General features: G+C 44.5%; 2 protein-coding genes across 10 annotated transcripts in view; one reads left to right on the top strand and one right to left on the bottom strand.

Annotated features, from left to right (window-relative positions):
• BOK (BCL2 family apoptosis regulator BOK) overlaps positions 1 to 9,409 on the top strand; it is a 45,386-nt gene extending 35,977 nt beyond the window's left edge. For 6 of the 7 annotated variants that reach the window (XM_039489891.1, XM_039489888.1, XM_039489889.1 and 3 more), the window contains 2 exons: positions 109 to 272; positions 8,206 to 9,409. In XM_039489891.1, the coding sequence (XP_039345825.1) occupies positions 109 to 272; positions 8,206 to 8,331 (290 nt within the window). In that variant the 3' untranslated portion in view covers positions 8,332 to 9,409. The remainder of the gene's footprint in view (positions 1 to 108; positions 273 to 8,205) is intronic. The other variant, XM_039489892.1, reaches the window with a different exon arrangement.
• Positions 9,410 to 14,085: 4,676 nt separating this feature from the next.
• Positions 14,086 to 16,200, bottom strand: part of THAP4 (THAP domain containing 4) — an 80,732-nt gene continuing 78,617 nt past the window's right edge. For all 3 annotated transcript variants that reach the window (XM_039487576.1, XM_039487575.1, XM_039487577.1), the window contains one exon: positions 14,086 to 14,398. In XM_039487576.1, the coding sequence (XP_039343510.1) occupies positions 14,279 to 14,398 (120 nt within the window). In that variant the 3' untranslated portion in view covers positions 14,086 to 14,278. The remainder of the gene's footprint in view (positions 14,399 to 16,200) is intronic.

Raw genomic sequence — 16,200 nt, 5'->3', positions numbered from 1 at the left:
AAATATACAGAGAGAAACTCATCTTGGCTTCTAAACAGCGTGCCTTTTGCCAGCCCCAACTCTGCAGCAAACGTGTGTGAAAATGAATGTTATCCCGTCTTCCTGCAGGCATAACGTGGGGCAAGGTCGTGTCTCTCTATGCTGTGGCCGCTGGGCTGGCTGTGGACTGCGTCAGACAGGCCCAGCCAGCAATGGTGCATGCCATCGTGGACTGCCTGGGAGAGTTTGTCCGCAAGACCTTGGTGACGTGGCTGAAGAGGAGAGGAGGCTGGGTAAGAGGTGTTGAATTTCTCATGCTTGCTTTAAATTGTGAATAATTATGGGGATGTTCCCAGTGTTAGTGAAACCAAGAGTGATCCCTTAAGCTATAGCTAGGTTTTTGCAAGCTTCCCTGCCACTGCTCCGCCAACCTACTTCAGTTCTGACCTCCAGTAGTCCCGTTTACACCATTACTGGCCTCAGCACAGCTTTGTTCCTACATCTCAGTCCTGCCTTGAAACAACTCCGGCTATTCTAATCCTCTACTTCCTGCGCCACTCTGGCAGCCTAACTGCATACTGCCTGCAAGTACCTTTTCTCTTCCAGTCCTGAGCATCTCTAGTGCCAGCTGCTAGTGGTCGTGAGAGCGTGCAAACTGCAGGAGTCTTGTAACATGAACAACTGCTGCTGGCCCCTTCGTTCAATCTCTAGGAAAATTATTTAATCTGTAACCTGCCTGCGCAGTTCCAAAGGGGAAGGTTTAGCAAGTAAACATAACTTGTTTATGTGGCTATTAAAAACCTCTCACTTCATATCCCGGCCCAGACCCAGCTTTGTGGTGCTACCTGTATAACTAAATGTGTAACTCTCTCTGGTATAGCTGTGGTTGTCGGACCAGTGCTAGCTACCTGCAGTTGATGTGAACAACCCCCTGCCTCTTTTCAATTCCCTGAGCCTAACAGCCCCCGCATGGGGGATCAGAGCCCCAGCAGGTGCAATCAGTGGACTTCCACTGAATTTGCTGAAGCTAGGCTGATTTATACTAGCTGCTGTTCCCTTATTTTAAAAACTAGGAGCTACAAGTCTAACACATCAAACCAATATATTGTAACTGCTGCCTGCACTCCGACTCGCAGGCTGTCTCTGACATGTGCTTGTCAGCGAGTAGCTGACCCTGGGCTGGAGGAAGGTGACCCTTCCCTTTAGAAGTGCAGACATGATTTCTTCCGAGCAGTGGACTGCTGCCAATCCTCTCTTCCAGGCTGCACTTGTTTCCCTCAGTGTTCTTCGCCTGGACCTGGGCATTTTTTTGGGAGACATCCCAGCCCTGCTCACAAACTGGCCAAAACTAAATGGCCATTCCAGAAGGGCCTTTCGTCTGCTGCCTGCCCTGCCCTTCCCTTCATTTGTCTTGGCACTGAATCCAAGTTTCCCCTGTGCACCCGCCTCCTGTCTCACATGCACACACCAGGGATGGGGCTGCCAAGAGGGGCCACCATACTCTGTGCTGGTATAGGAAAGCCCGTATGGAGACCTTGGATAGGCAGCTGAAAGACTGCAGCAGGTAGCCAGCTCCCATGCTCCCCCTTCATGGGGGGAAACAGTAATTAACCCTTTAGGGCATCACCCCATGTGGGAGGAGTTCACAGTCTCAGGAATCACCTCCAACAGGACTCTCTTTACAAAGAAAATCCCCATGGAATATAACAAATTCCAGTTGCTACAAACTAGTAACAGTAAAGAAGAGCAAGTTGCTAAACAATGTTTGCTGAACAGCAGTAAGCCAGCAAAGTGCTGTCACAACGGCTTATCAGAGCCCAGTGTGACTGAAATAATGATTTCATTAATGGGTTTGAAACTCTCATTTCCAATGCTTTATCAGGTAAACGCTGGTTAATTTACCACTTGGCTTAAGTGCAGTTAACCAAATAATGTTTGGAAAAAAGCTGGCACTTTCCAACTTTGAAACATTTGGCTTTCCAATGCTTTGGACTGGGAAAGCAAGTTTTTTCAGGCCAAGCAGGCCTCAGACATGTAGGGGTCCCTGCTGGGAAGAGTTATTAACCAGGGGGTCTGTGAGTGAGGCAATGGTTCCATCCATTGACTGGAGATACAGACCAGAGATGTTTCCACCAATGTGTTGAGTTGTAGAATAGATGGTATTCTCAGTTAGTTGTGCTGATTGGTACCTTACTCCAAGAGTAACCTTGGCAGAAAGAAGGCCTTCAGTTGACTTAGAGTATGCAGTGTAGTGTTGGTCCCAAGATGTTAGAGAGACGAGGTGGGTCTGATAAAAGATATTGACTCACCCACCTTGTCTCTCCAATTCATAGAATCATAGAATATCAGGGTTGGATGGGACCTCAAGAGATCATCTAGTCCAACCCCCCTCAAAGCATGACCAATCCCCAACTAAATCATCCCAGCCAGGGCTTCGTCAAGCCTGACCTTAAAAACCTCTAAGGAAAGAGATTCCACCACCTCCCTAGGTAACCCATTCCAGTATGTCACCACCCTCCAAGTGAAAAAGTTTTTCCTAATATCCAACCTAAACCTCCCCCACTGCAACTTGAGATCATTACTCCTTGTTCTGTCATCTGCTAACACTGAGAACAGTCTAGATCTATCCTCTTTGGAACCCCCTTTCAGGTAGTTGAAAGCGCTATCAAGTCCCCCCTCATTCTTCTCTACTGCGGACTAAACAATCCCAATTCCCTCAGCTTCTCCTCATAAATCATGTGCTCTAGCCCCCTAATCATTTTTCAGTGATAGCTGTATCAAAAAAAACCCCGAGGTGTCCTTGTGGCACCTCAGAGACTAACAATTTTATTTGAGCATAAGCTTTCATGGGCTAGAACCCACTTCATCAGATCAGCTTATGCCCAAATAAATTTGTTAGTCTCTAAAGTGCCACAAGGACTGCTCATTTTTTTTGCTAATCATTTTACTGCCCTCCACTGGACTCTTTCCAATTTTTCCAAAACTGGACACTGTACTCCAGAGGAGGCCTCCCCAATGCCAAATAGAGGGGAATGATCATGTCCCTCGATCTGCTGGAAATGCCCCTACTTATACAGCCCAAAATGCCATTAGCCTTCTTGGCAACAAGGGCACACTGTTGACTCATATCCAGCTTCTCATCCACTGTAACCCCTAGGTCCTTTTGTGCAGAACTGCTGCCTAGCCACTCGGTCCCTAGTCTGTAGCAGTGCATGGGATTCTTCCATCCTAAGTGCAGGACTCTGGACTTGTCCTTGTTGAACCTTATCAGATTTCTTTTGGCCCAGTCCTCTAATTTGTTTAGGTCTCTCTGTATCCTATCCCTACCCTCCAGCGTATCTACCACTCCTCCCAGTTTAGTGTCATCTGCAAATTTGCTGAGGGTGCAGTCCACGCCATCCTCCAGATCATTAATGAAGATATTGAACAAAACCGGCCCCAGGACCGACCTTTGGGGCACTCCGCTTGATACCAGCTGCCAACTAGACATGGAGCCGTTGATCACTACCTGTTGAGCCTGACAATCTAGCCAGCTTTCTATCCACCTCATAGTCCATTCATCCAGCCCATACTTCTTTAACTTGCCGGCAAGAATAGTGTGGGAGACCGAGTCAAAAGTTTTGCTAAAGTCAAGGAATAACATGTCCACTGCTTTCCCCTCATCCACAGAGCCAGTTACCTCGTCATAGAAGGCAATTAGGTTAGTCAAGCATGACTTGCCCTTGGTGAATCCATGCTGACTGTTCTTGATCACTTTCCTCTCCTCTAAGTGCTTCAGAATTGATTCCTTGAGGACCTGCTCCATGATTTTTCCAGGGACTGAGGTGAGGCTGACTGGCCTGTAGTTAGGGTGACCAGTTGTCCCGATTTTTATAGGGATGGTCCCGATTTTTGGGTCTTTTTCTTATATAGGCTCCTATTACCCCCTTCTCCCTATCCCTATTTTTCGCACTTGCTGTCTGGTCACCCTACCTGTAGTTCCCCGGATTCTCCTCCTTCCCTTTTTTAAAGATGGGCACTACATTAGCCTTTTTCCAGTCATCCGGGACCTCTCCTGATCGCCATGAGTTTTCAAAGATAACGGCCAATGGCTCTGCAATCACATCCGCCAACTCCTTTAGCACCCTCGGATGCAGCACATCTGGCCCCATGGATTTGTGCTTGGCCAGCTTTTCTAAATAGTCCCAAATCACTTCTTTCTCCACAGAGGGCTGGTCACCTCCTCCCCATGCTGTGCTGCCCAGTGCAGTAGTCTGGGAGCTCACCTTGTTCCTGAAGACAGAGGCAAAAAAAGCATTGAGTACATCAGCTTTTTCCACATCCTCTGTCACTAGGTTGCCTCCCTCATTCAATAAGGGGCCCACACTTTCCTTGACTTTTTTCATGTTGCTAACATACCTGAAGAAGCCCTTCTTGTTACTCCTAACATCTCTTGCTAGCTGCAACTCCAAGTGTGATTTGGCCTTCCTGATTTCACTCTTGCAAGCCTGAGCAACATTTTTATACTCCTCCCTGGTCATTTGTCCAGTCTTCCACTTCTTGTAAGCTTCTTTTTTGTGTTTAAGATCAGCAAGGATTTCACTGTTAAGCCAAGCGGGTCGCCTGCCATATTTACTATTCTTTCTAAACATCGGGATGGTTTGTTCCTGCAACCCCAATAAGGATTCTTTAAAATACAGCCAGCTCTCCTGGACTCCTTTCCTCTCATGTTATTCTCCCAGGGGATCCTGCCCATCAGTTCCCTGAGGCAGTCAAAGTCTGCTTTTCTGAAGTCCAGGGTCTGTATTTTGCTACTCTCCTTTCTTCCTTGTGTCAGGATCCTGAACTCGACCATCTCATGGTCACTGCCTCCCAGGTTCCCATCCACTTTTGCTTCCCCTACTAATTCTTCCCTGTTTGTGAGCCGCAGGTCAAGAAGAGCTCTGCCCCTAGTTGGTTCCTCCAGCACTTGGACCAGGAAATTGTCCCCTACACGTTACAAAAACTTCCTGGATTGTCTGTGCACTGCTGTATTGCTCTCCCAGCAGATACCAGGGTGATTGAAGTCCCCCATGAGAACCAGGGCGTGTGATCTAGTACAGGGATTGGCAACCTTTGGCACGCAGCTTGTCATGGTACGCACCCTGGCGGGCCAGGCCTGTTTGTTTACCTGCCGCGTCCACAGGTTTGGCCGATCGCGGCTCCCACTGGCCGCGGTTCGCCATCCCAGGCCAACGGGGGCTGTGGGAAGCAGTGCAGGCCGAGGGATTCGCTGGCCGCCCCTTCCTGCCACCCCCATTGGCCTGGGACGGTGGGAGCTGCATGCCAAAGGTTGCCGATCCCTGATCTAGTAACTTCTGTTAGTTGCCGGAAGAAAACCTCGTCCACCTCATCCCCCTGATCTGGTGGTCTATAGCAGACTCCCACCATGACATCACTCTTATTGCTCACACTTCTAAATTTAATCCAGAGACTCTCAGGTTTTTCTGCAGTTTCATACTGGAGCTCTGAGCAGTCATACTGCTCTTACATACAATGCAACTCCTCCACCTTTTCTGCCCTGCCTGTCCTTCCTGAACAGTTTATATCCATCCATGACAGTACTCCAGTCATCTGATTTATCCCACCAGGTCTCTGTTATTCCAGTCACATCATAATTAATTGACTGTGCCAGGACTTCCAGTTCTCCCTGCTTGTTTCCCAGGTTTCTTGCATTTGTGTACAGGCACTTAAGATAACGCACTGATCGTCCTGTTTTCTTAGTATGAGGCAGGAATCCTCCCTTCTTGCGCTTTCCTGCTTGTGCTTCTTCCTGGCATCCCACTTCCCCACTTACCTCAGGGCTTTGGTCTCCTTCCTCCGGTGAGCCTAGTTTACCACTAGTGAACCACTCTAATTGCCTTAGAGTGGCAGATTCAGGCCCTTAGTAATCTAAATTATTCAGATTAATTGCAACAACCTTTCTTCTCCTGACTGATGTTTAAACGTCACCTTGTTGAAGAGTCGTAGATACACACGGGTAGCATTGCTGCATTCAGCATGATTATATAACGAGGGCAGGGGGGGCACACACTTACTTGCTCATTGCACACACCAAGGACACCTTACTTCTCTCCCAGTCCCCATAACAGGGGCTCTGTGTGTGTCCCCCTGCTTTCCCCCTGTGCCAGGGGTTCTGTATGCCCCGCCTACCCTCCTATTCCCTCCTTCCTCCCATTCCAAGGCCTCTTGGTGTTCCTCACCCCCGCCCCATTTTTATTTATTTTCTTTCTGTCAGAGAGAAGTCATCCAGGATGTCCCCATTTTAAATTCAATTGGTGGGATAGACAGAGCTGAGATGGGGGTAGGTATTGCTATACTGGAAGGTGTTAATGGCTCCCATCAACTGGTTCTTAGATCTCTAAGCAATTACAGAAGTGGCTGAAATTGTGCTCTGCTAATCAGATGTCAGGAGGGCCAAGCGTCCCCCATTTCCCCTTTCTGGTTCTTCAATTTCACCAAAATCAATAGACTTCTGCCCATTGATGCCAAGACCATTCCATGTAGTTTTGAAGTTGATGAGATGGAGCATTCAAAAACCCTCTTTAATTTACATCCAGACAAACAAAGAAATGCCATCATCTTGAGTGTAAGACCTCACTTTGCATGGACTATAAGACCATCTTGGAATGTAGATTTCTCACAGTGCTGCACTAAGGTTGCTGTTGGCACACTAGCTCTGATTTTCCTAACTCTTATGACATTAGGCACAGATGGCATTAATGTAGGGTTTTGCATATACCTTTACATTGTTTGGGATAGTTCATATCACAATTCCCCATGAAGGGCCCAACTCTGCTCTCATTGATGTCAGTGCCTCAACAAGCAGTGCCTTCATTAGGTGCAAACCTTACCTCAACCCCTGCTCACCAGAGCTCCCTGTTAGAGTGTTGGGATACTTTAGGAATGGATGGATGGGTGTATGAAAAACAGAGGTAATCCTAAACCTGGGAGGCCAGGCTACTGGGAAAGGCAAGGATGTGGTTATAACATAATACTTTATTTTTCTACACTGCCTTCCATCTAAGAGGCTCAGACAGCTCTTCAAACACTACTGAATTAACCCTCATAATACTTCCAAGAGCTCTGTCAGCATTAGCCTAATTTTACAGATGGGGAACTCGAGACACAGAATAAGGCCCAAACTTCCCACTAGCTTTAGATGACCAAGTTGAGATGTACATGGGGGCTCATTTTCAAATGTGCTGAGAGTCTGAAGCCCCCAAAGACTAAGACTGTAGCATTGTGAGAAAATACTGGGCTTGTGTCATAAATTGGGCATCCCAAAATCTGTGGCCACTTCTGCAACCACTTGGGACATGTTAATTTGCTGAAGGTCACCAGGAAATCTATGGCAGAAGCAGAAAGAGAATCCAGATCGCCTGACTCAGTTCACAAAGCCATCTATTTTGCATTGCTGGGACGATCTACATTTGAGTTTTTCTCCAAAGATAAAGTTTTCTGTGTAACTCAGTCCTGTTCCAGCCCTCTAAAGGTTTTCCACCCTCACCTTTTCAGTGCCGGAAGATATCCCTTCTAACATGCATTTGCTGTTAGACTCTCCCCAGGTCAGCTACTTAAGGATCACTCTGGGCAGCTGGTTTTGAGGTTAGTCCACATGTCTAGGAGGCATCCGTGCCAATGCACACATGTCAACAGACAAAGCTTAAGACAGGGGGGTTGATTTGGCCATCTGAGATCCAAATAAAACATTAAGGCAAGAGAAAAAGTAAAAGCAATCTGAGCTGAAATTAAAAAGCCCAATCTTTGGACAGAATCTGGTTGTTACTAAGGTGGCAGGAATGTGGGTGAAGAGGGTATTATTGAGGATGTCCTTTTTGAACGGGGAGAGAGTTTATTTTGCTGTCACATGTTCAGCAACCCAGTTGGAAGACAGTGTGAATGAAGATGGTGCAGAATGAGATGAATAAATCTTTCAGAGCTCATAGTGCCTTTAGGCATCATTTAACAGCTTTCAGGAGGTGGCAATGCCAGAGATGGTACTCATAGCACTCAAGTTGCTGCAAGGAGGCACCACAGGGGAAATGGTGTTGTATTGCTGGCTGGGGGCAGTGGTGAGCCAGTCCTAGCTTCACCCAGCAGGAGGCATGGTGTGAGACAGTCTCTGAGGCCTGGATGTGCTATTGAAGGTGGTAGGGGAGAGTGTGGTTCTGTGTATTCTGATGATCTCTGTTTCCTTCTTCTTAGGCAGACATCACAAAATGTGTGGTGAATACTGATCCCAGCCTTCGCTCCCATTGGCTCGTGGCTGCCATTTGTAGCTTTGGTCACTTCCTGAAGGCCATCTTCTTTGTGTTGTTACCAGAGAGATGATTCCAGTCACCAAATGCGGCCCCAAGCCCCAGATCCTCCCCCACCCAGAAGCAACAGTAACCATAGACCTGTTTGATGCTGAAGAGGAGGAAGAGAAGAGAGGCTGGGACCAATAGAAACATTTCTCTCCTCTCCCTTCAGCAGGGAGCAGCTACCCAACTGTAAACTTCCTTTCCTCTGTGACAGGAGGCTTCTCTCACACTCAGAGTAAACCTTTGCAGCCCTTGTTCTCCTTGGTGACGTCTACATGGCCAGGTCAAAGCCCATCCCAGGGCAGACTGATGGGCTAATCTCTTATTTGTGTGTGGTGTGGATATACATATGTGTATTTATTTTCTGGTCATGTCACACACTTGTACTTCTGTATCAGGGAAACTGGGGGGACATGGAGATTGTATCAGAGGAAAAAAATATGTCCCTCACTTGAAAGATGGATTGTCCCTTTAATTCCCATAGTCCTCTTTGTTAGGCTCTTCTCAGTATATCAGTGGCTAACGCAGTCTTCACCTCTGTACCAAGCCTGACCATTGTGCCCTTGTGCATGGTACATTGTGGTTGTGGGGATACCTTTGTAGGCTGTGAAGTGGTGGATTATTGACTGAGCTGCCCTCTTCAGCTGATGCCCCTGCTAAAGTAATTTACAAACAGTTGTGACTTTGGGAGTGTAAGGGCTACCAGAACAACTCAATCTGGGGGATACGGCATGCTTTAACTGACCAACTTGCTGTATTGTAACAAAGAATTGCAAAGGGGACAGCAGGGGCAGAGACTGTTTAGAAATCAGTCAGTGTGATTTACACAGCTGAACAAAATGATGGGAGCAAAGCATCACTTCTCACATGACAGCTTTGTTTGAGCATTATAATGAGGATGATTTTTTTCTCTAGAAGGAGATTCAGATGGAGCCAAAGAACAAGAGCATATAAGTACAATGTGGGGTGGGGGGAATGTGGAGAAAAGTCATTTGAGCAGCATGTTGTGAATGGGAAAAACTGTATCAAGAGTGACAAATGTTTCTCCTTTAGCAAATTATAAAGTCTGACTTGCAATTTTATCTTGTGATAGACAATAAAAATAGATGGAGTTTGGCTTCTGTGAACTAATGTGGTGTTTTTTAAACAAATACAAGAACAGTCTAAAGTGGTGCAGAGAGAGACATACATTCAGGCCAGCTCACTGCTGGTGAAAAAGGGTATTTAACATGTTAAAACAACAATTTGCCTTGTCTGCACTGGGATTTTATACATTAGCTGGGTGAAGTAAATGCAGAGCTCCCTTTTGTGGTTTACCACAGCCAGCTAACCTGTTAAAACTACAGTGTGCCTGATTCAATTCACATTAGTTAACACATCTTAAAAAATATCTTTGTCTCCAAAGGCGTAATGGCTGAGTAGCCTCAGCTGATCTGCACTGCCAACAGATTAGTCGTGGGTCAAGATCCTGCCAGCTGCCTTGCTCCTAAGGCTAGAACTACTCAGAAAACGAGTTTCTCTGGAGTAGGAACATGCATGAATATTGGGGAGGTGGATGTCTTTATCCTATATTTATATGGGCAAAATGGCATTTTCCCTTCTGAAGGTGTGAAAACTCATGGAGCTCTGGGCTTGAAGAAAGCAAACAGCATTCTTCTGGCTGCCTCCACATAATAAAAGGAGTAACTCACATCACACTCCTTCTACAGAATCTGCATGCAGCCGTATGCCTTGTTTACACTGGAAAGGGTTTGCAGGTAGAGCTATACCAGAACCCCTCCCAGTGTAGACATCACACTCCAGCAAGAGTTCTTTTGCAACTAGTCATTATACTAATTCCCCCCAACAAGACATGGACAAAAGGACTTTTTTTTTGCTGAAATCACGGCACCTACACTAGGGTTATTGCTAGCACAACTGTCAGTTAGGGATGTGATTATTTTTTCACATTCCTAATAGACAGCTATGCCAGGAAAAATTTTAAATGTAGACCTGGCCTAGGATTGTCATAGATTGAGCTAGCTAACATTTAAAGGCTGGTCTAAATGTTGTTTTTGTATTGCTAGAACTGTCTGTTCAGAAGTAGATCTAGTAAAGGCAGTACAATCTCTTAGTGGGAAGACAGTTCTACTGGTAAAAAGTGCTTATCAGTACAGTTTATTCCCTTAAATGTACAGTAAACTTTGGTTTCTAAACCAAGAGTTAGAATGGTACAAAATCTGTAGACCAGCTCCACATCACTAGTAATACCTAGGCTACCCACCAGGTTTTAACTCAACTAATTTAGCATGTCATAAAATACCACCTGCCTTTTTTTGTCTTGACTAGCATTTTAACCCAATCCAGCACTGCACCTTAAATCTTTGTCTAGATTAGGATTTAGAGGCTGCTTTGAATTACAATGCTGCAGGCTACAGATGTGTTGTAAATAAAGCACTAGCACAAAGGAAAAATGCACTAAATTAAGGCACTTGATGAGTTAAATGCACCAATTAAGGCAGTATAACAAGAAGATAAGAATAATCAAACAAACTAGCATTGCTCAAGAGGAATGTGTGTGGGTGGGAGGGGGAGGTTATATATACAGGCAGCCAGTGATTAAAACAGGAAACACTGCTGATAGTGACGTGATACAGAGGGGCATTCTACCAATCTTGTTTTGAGAAGAGCTCCAGAAAGGATTTTTTTTAAACTCACCTGTATCTAAAATCTGCCTTGGTGCGTACAATACATCTTCTATTAAAGTCCATGGACCCCCCCGCCCCACCATGGGACTACAGGCAGCACTTGCCCCTACAAGGGGAGTTTTTGACAGGGACAGACATAGGAGCAGCATCCTCACTGAAAAAGCTGTGAAAATTCACTCTGGGGAGGAAAATCTGGCTTTGCAGTTAACAGGGAATTTGTAAAGGTGTTTTCCCTGAATTCTAATCCTTGAAGTAGTGGACTGTGACTTTACGATCACACTCTTCTCACATTCCATGGTCCCTGAACCAAGTGCAATGGACCCTCCTGAAAGTGCCACTGTTCATCTTTCACCTAACATTTTAAGCTAGCATCATATTACTTCCAGTCTACTTTGTGCAGCTGCTGCTAAGTTGGGAATCTCTTATCTGGAAAAACTATGCACAATAGGACTCGGTAGAGTTATTTTAACCAACAGCTCTCAGGGAATGGCAGAACATGTTCCACAGCAGACTCTCTTCTCTCTTCCTTCTCTGGGACTGGAGGTTTTGGAGCAGTAATAATGCTTATGCAGCTGCTCCTGAGGCCAATACTGTGCAGCACTTCATACCCCATGCAGTAATGTATGGACAATAATACTTGTTAGTGAAACAGATGTTATGCATGATATGACAGTTATACTGCAATACCCTGATACAGTAAGATGCTTAAATCCTACACTGTTCAAAGAATAATATTTAGGTACAGTGGGGTATTCGTCATTATTTGGGGTGAGAAGGTTACTCCTGGTTTCTTGGTTTAAAATTTGTGGGTGTGTTTTTAAGTGTACCTAGAGTGTTGGGGAATTTCTCTAATGTATTTAGCTTAATAAAAAAAGGAGTAAGTTGTATGTATTATTAGTATTAATAATTTGTTTTCCATTGAAAACCTGATACTGATGAGTCATCATCCAACTTATTTGTAAATAATAATTTAAAAATTCCACCGTACATTTCTTATCTGTGGTTCTTAGCCAGAAGAGCTTTCTGTGATTCACGAGCCGGTTGGGAAATGCTTATTCTTCCCCATCCCACATGAAAAACTGACAAAAAGTAAAGTTTTGTTTTGTCAATTTGTCGATTTTCTTGATGAAAATCCAAACGCCAGTAATTTTCATTTTTGAAGTCTCTTGATGAAGCTCCCAATATTTGGCCAACGGAAATTGTTTTGTAAAAGTTGAAGAGCCATTTTCAGTCCAGCATCTTTCAACAGCAATATTTTGACCAGCTCTCATCTTGAGGTGGATCAAACACCTCAGTGGCTGCACAGCACCCCCTAACTAGTACTGGTTGTAGACTCTCTACTCCAAGCTCCATCAAAGCAGTTTCGAGAGCTAAACTGACCTTATCTTTTCTACACAGGAGAGAGTTGAGATTTGCATTATTTTCCCTATTGTTAATAATTCAGAAAAACTGGAAAGGAATACAGTTATCAGACCTGCAATTTCATTATCTGGATGGAGCATAGCACAATGGGACAAGGGAGAAAGAGTTCAGAGCTCATGTAAAATCTTAACTCCAAACGTCCTCACTTTCCATTTTCTTTCCTTCTCTCTTTCTTTTTAAAGAAACACTGAAAATCTAAACCTACGTCTGCTTTTAAAAATATCATGAGAATGTACAAAGCCAGTAAGGCCAATTAAAATGAATAAAAAATTGTGTCCAAATCCCACCTAGATGACTTTGGGAATCTCAGTCTAACAGCACGTTTACTAACCTATCCCAGAGTCCTCTTGATTTATAATTTCTTTAAGTTTTTGTTTTTAAACTAAGTATTTATGATCATTGGTATGTAAAAATTTGCGGTAGATGGGTTAGTTTCTTAGAGATGTGCTATGAAGACTATACATGCTATTCAATTAAACACAGTGAAATGTAGTATTCAAATCTAATATGCTTCTGGCAGCATCTGTAACCATCTTGAACCCAAGTGGTTTGCAGACAGAGCTTAAAACCTCCCAAAAGAGTATAACCTCTTTGAATCCAAACATTGTGCCTCCCCCGCCCAGGATTTAAAAATGGCTGGCACAACTGTACACAAGTCTTTGGTGAATTTTATACAATCCTCCATAACCTGACAGTGTGGTAAATGTTCATATAAAATCTATAGGGAATAAATACCTATTACAACAAACAGCCAGACTTACCAAAATTAGGCCCATGCCATACAGCTCATCAAGAAATCTTGAATAAAATTCATTTGAAATGTTTAGGCAAAGTTATAGCTTCCCCTCTCATATAAAGTGAGTTACAATTTTTTCAGTCCCATGTCTCAGAAAACTTTGTCTGATTCCTCTTCCCCACACTAAAAACTGCCTTGTGTATTAAGGCTTTAATTTTAGATCCAAATTTATTTCCATTGCACAAAGACCTGTTGATATTTCTAATATTATATATCAGCTAAATCAAAGGCTGAACCATGACACCAAGGTCACTGAAAATGCTGCAGAAATTAGTCTCTCATTATTTAAAGGTTCTGGTGCTTTTCTTTATCATGTGCTTGTCAATGTGAGTTTTATTGTGTTCCGCATTTAAGCTAGAGAAGCTGTGGCTCATATCTCCAGAGCTCCCTCCATCCTGTTCTGGGAGGGGACTTTTTCTGGGACTGACCAAAACCCACTGAGGGCAATGGAATGACTCCTAGTGATTCAGATCAGATCCTCTATGGGCTTCATCCTGCTAGCTACTCAGCCCCCTCCAGTCCAACTGAAGTAAAGAGGGTGAGGGTATTTGCCACCTCTGGGTGGTTGCTGAGCACCTTGCAGGTTTTGGCCCCAGGGCAGTTCTCTCTGTCCCACAGTAGGAGGTGTTCTACTTTAGCCTGTATTGCGTTACATGGAATGGAGAGTTCTGTCTGTCACACCCTGTATTGCTGCTGTGCTTTTATCTTCCTGTTTGTTTTTGTGGCGATGCGTTTAGATCATATGAAAGATTAGAAGGCTGAATCTGCCAGCCCTCCTAACTCTCTAGGGAACAGGCCTGAGAAACCCCTTGTTTAATCACTGCCAGAGCAGAGGAATTTACGGCCCGCACAGCAATAAGGTCCAAAGCCACAGCCATAAAAATAAAGGCTTTTTATTTGTTTTTTATATATACCGTTACAGAAACATCTGCATAACATTCCCAACAGCATGTGTAGCTCACCTGCCTCCCCCTCCTGTAATCAGGTGTGAATGTGGGTCACCAAGATAGGCTTCTGTCCTTAGGCTCCAGGCTCCGCCTTTTCTGCCGGGAAACCCTACTCTCCTATTTTTAAGGTGTCACCTTTTTGTAGGTAATGTGAAGGTGCTGAGTCATTGGCTGCGCAGTGGTTGCCATGGAGACGGTCTGTTCTAGTTTCCCATCGGAATTGAGCCTAAATTTTCTGGTAATCTGAGAGGGAAATAAACACACACAGCCCTTTATTTTGTTCTGGTTAGCATTTTTTTTTAAATGAAGTAAACCAACATCTGGGGCTAGAATAAGCTTGGTTCTTATTTCCTTAGTTGAAAGTTACTGGCCCAGCCCTTCTCATGTCTGACAGACTTCCACAGGCAAAATCTTAAGGACTGCTGCAATACTCCCTTCCCTATGCCCCCAAATAGGTTGGTTTGTTACAAGAGCACCTGGCGAAACTGGGAATAATCACACTGTACCCTCCAATAAAGCAGAGAGCAACTTTCTAAGAGAAAGCACCTCTGTCAGAATGATGGCTGCTACTGTACTGCACAGCTGAGTCCTACACTGAGAACAGTGTACACTGAGAACAGTGTACACTGAGAGGGATGGACTGAAGTACAGCTGACAAAATGTATTAATGCAGATGGAAAATAAGAAAATATGCCAGTCATCAAACGGAAACACACACACTAATAAATAGGCTGTGTGTCAGAGGTTACACACTCTTTAAAAGCATCTCCTGCTGCACAATAGCAGCAGCCATTCGGGCTTTGGCCATTCTTACCTCATTTCCAGTTTGCTAAATTTCAAATACAAATCACTGCCTCTGACAGAAAATGAATGCTCACATAAAGCAAAGCCAAATTCCATCTCTGATGATTATTAGCAGCAAACCTCAACGTACTCTGTAACAAGCTGGACCTAAATTCTGCAGCAGCCAGCTGGGGCAGACTGGAAATTATGAAGTAGCTTCATTTAAATGAAAACATTAGGCCTGTAATTAAGACAATTAATAATACTCAGTACAGCAGCTCCCTAGGTTAGTTTTTTTGACATCACATTCACACACTGGCAGCTTTCAGTACATCCAAAAGTTTTGTGTTGACCATGATTAATTGCACTGAAGAAATCATCAGGGGGAAGCTGGACGTTTGGGCAGCTGAGGGGGGAGCAGTCTGGCCCAACTCCTGAAAGATATTTAGAATTTAAATTAGAAACCTAAATCCCTTTGAGGAGCTGGGCCTTTGGGATTAAACACATTATCTTCCACTAAAATGATCAGCAGTGAAATAGTTAATATTGACCCTTCATTCATCTCATTTGTAGTAGTGTCGCTGGTGTAATATGGGGTAAGCCACATCAGTGCAGAGCATATACATGGGGACCTGGCACTGCTGTAGCTACACTGCCACAAGTATCCCTAGTATACACAGGCTTAGATCAGAGATTTAACCCATCGAGTTGGACAGGGCAGTTTACATTTCTCAGAGCTATTGTTTCAGACTGTAAGCAGACTCAGGAAGATGCACTGTATTGGTTTACATCTTCAAGGTACCATAAAGGCTTTCTTCAAGTCAGTGAGCTACACTAGCATAAAACTGGTGCAAGAGAGTGGAGAATCAGGCCCATGATTTTGAAAGCTTTGATCCTGGAGAACAATTCTGCAGCAAGAGGTGGAATATATGGAGCTGCAGCTGTGGATTCTATGGAGCCTTGCACAGAAGCGATCATATGACCACACATATAAATGCACAGGATTACCCTGAGTGATCAGTGGTGCCTGAAAGTATCTTGGCATAGACTCCACACACTCAGCAGTTTGGCCCTTTGACTTATTTCAGTGCAGATTTTCTGCACGTCATCCACAAGATTTGTTTATGTTGCTTGGCCCCCTTTGCTCCTTCTCATGGCGAACACAGTCCCAGGGATTAGCGGAAATGAAGTCTCAGGGACTGAGGGAGCTCAGTCTGATAGCTCTGCCAAGTGGTTACATTTAATGGGATCAACTAGTCAAA

Source organism: Mauremys reevesii, linkage group 9 (assembly GCF_016161935.1).
Source record: "Mauremys reevesii isolate NIE-2019 linkage group 9, ASM1616193v1, whole genome shotgun sequence".
In the NCBI taxonomy this organism is placed as follows: Eukaryota; Metazoa; Chordata; order Testudines; family Geoemydidae; genus Mauremys; species Mauremys reevesii.
This window is presented reverse-complemented; position numbering and strand designations above follow the sequence as displayed.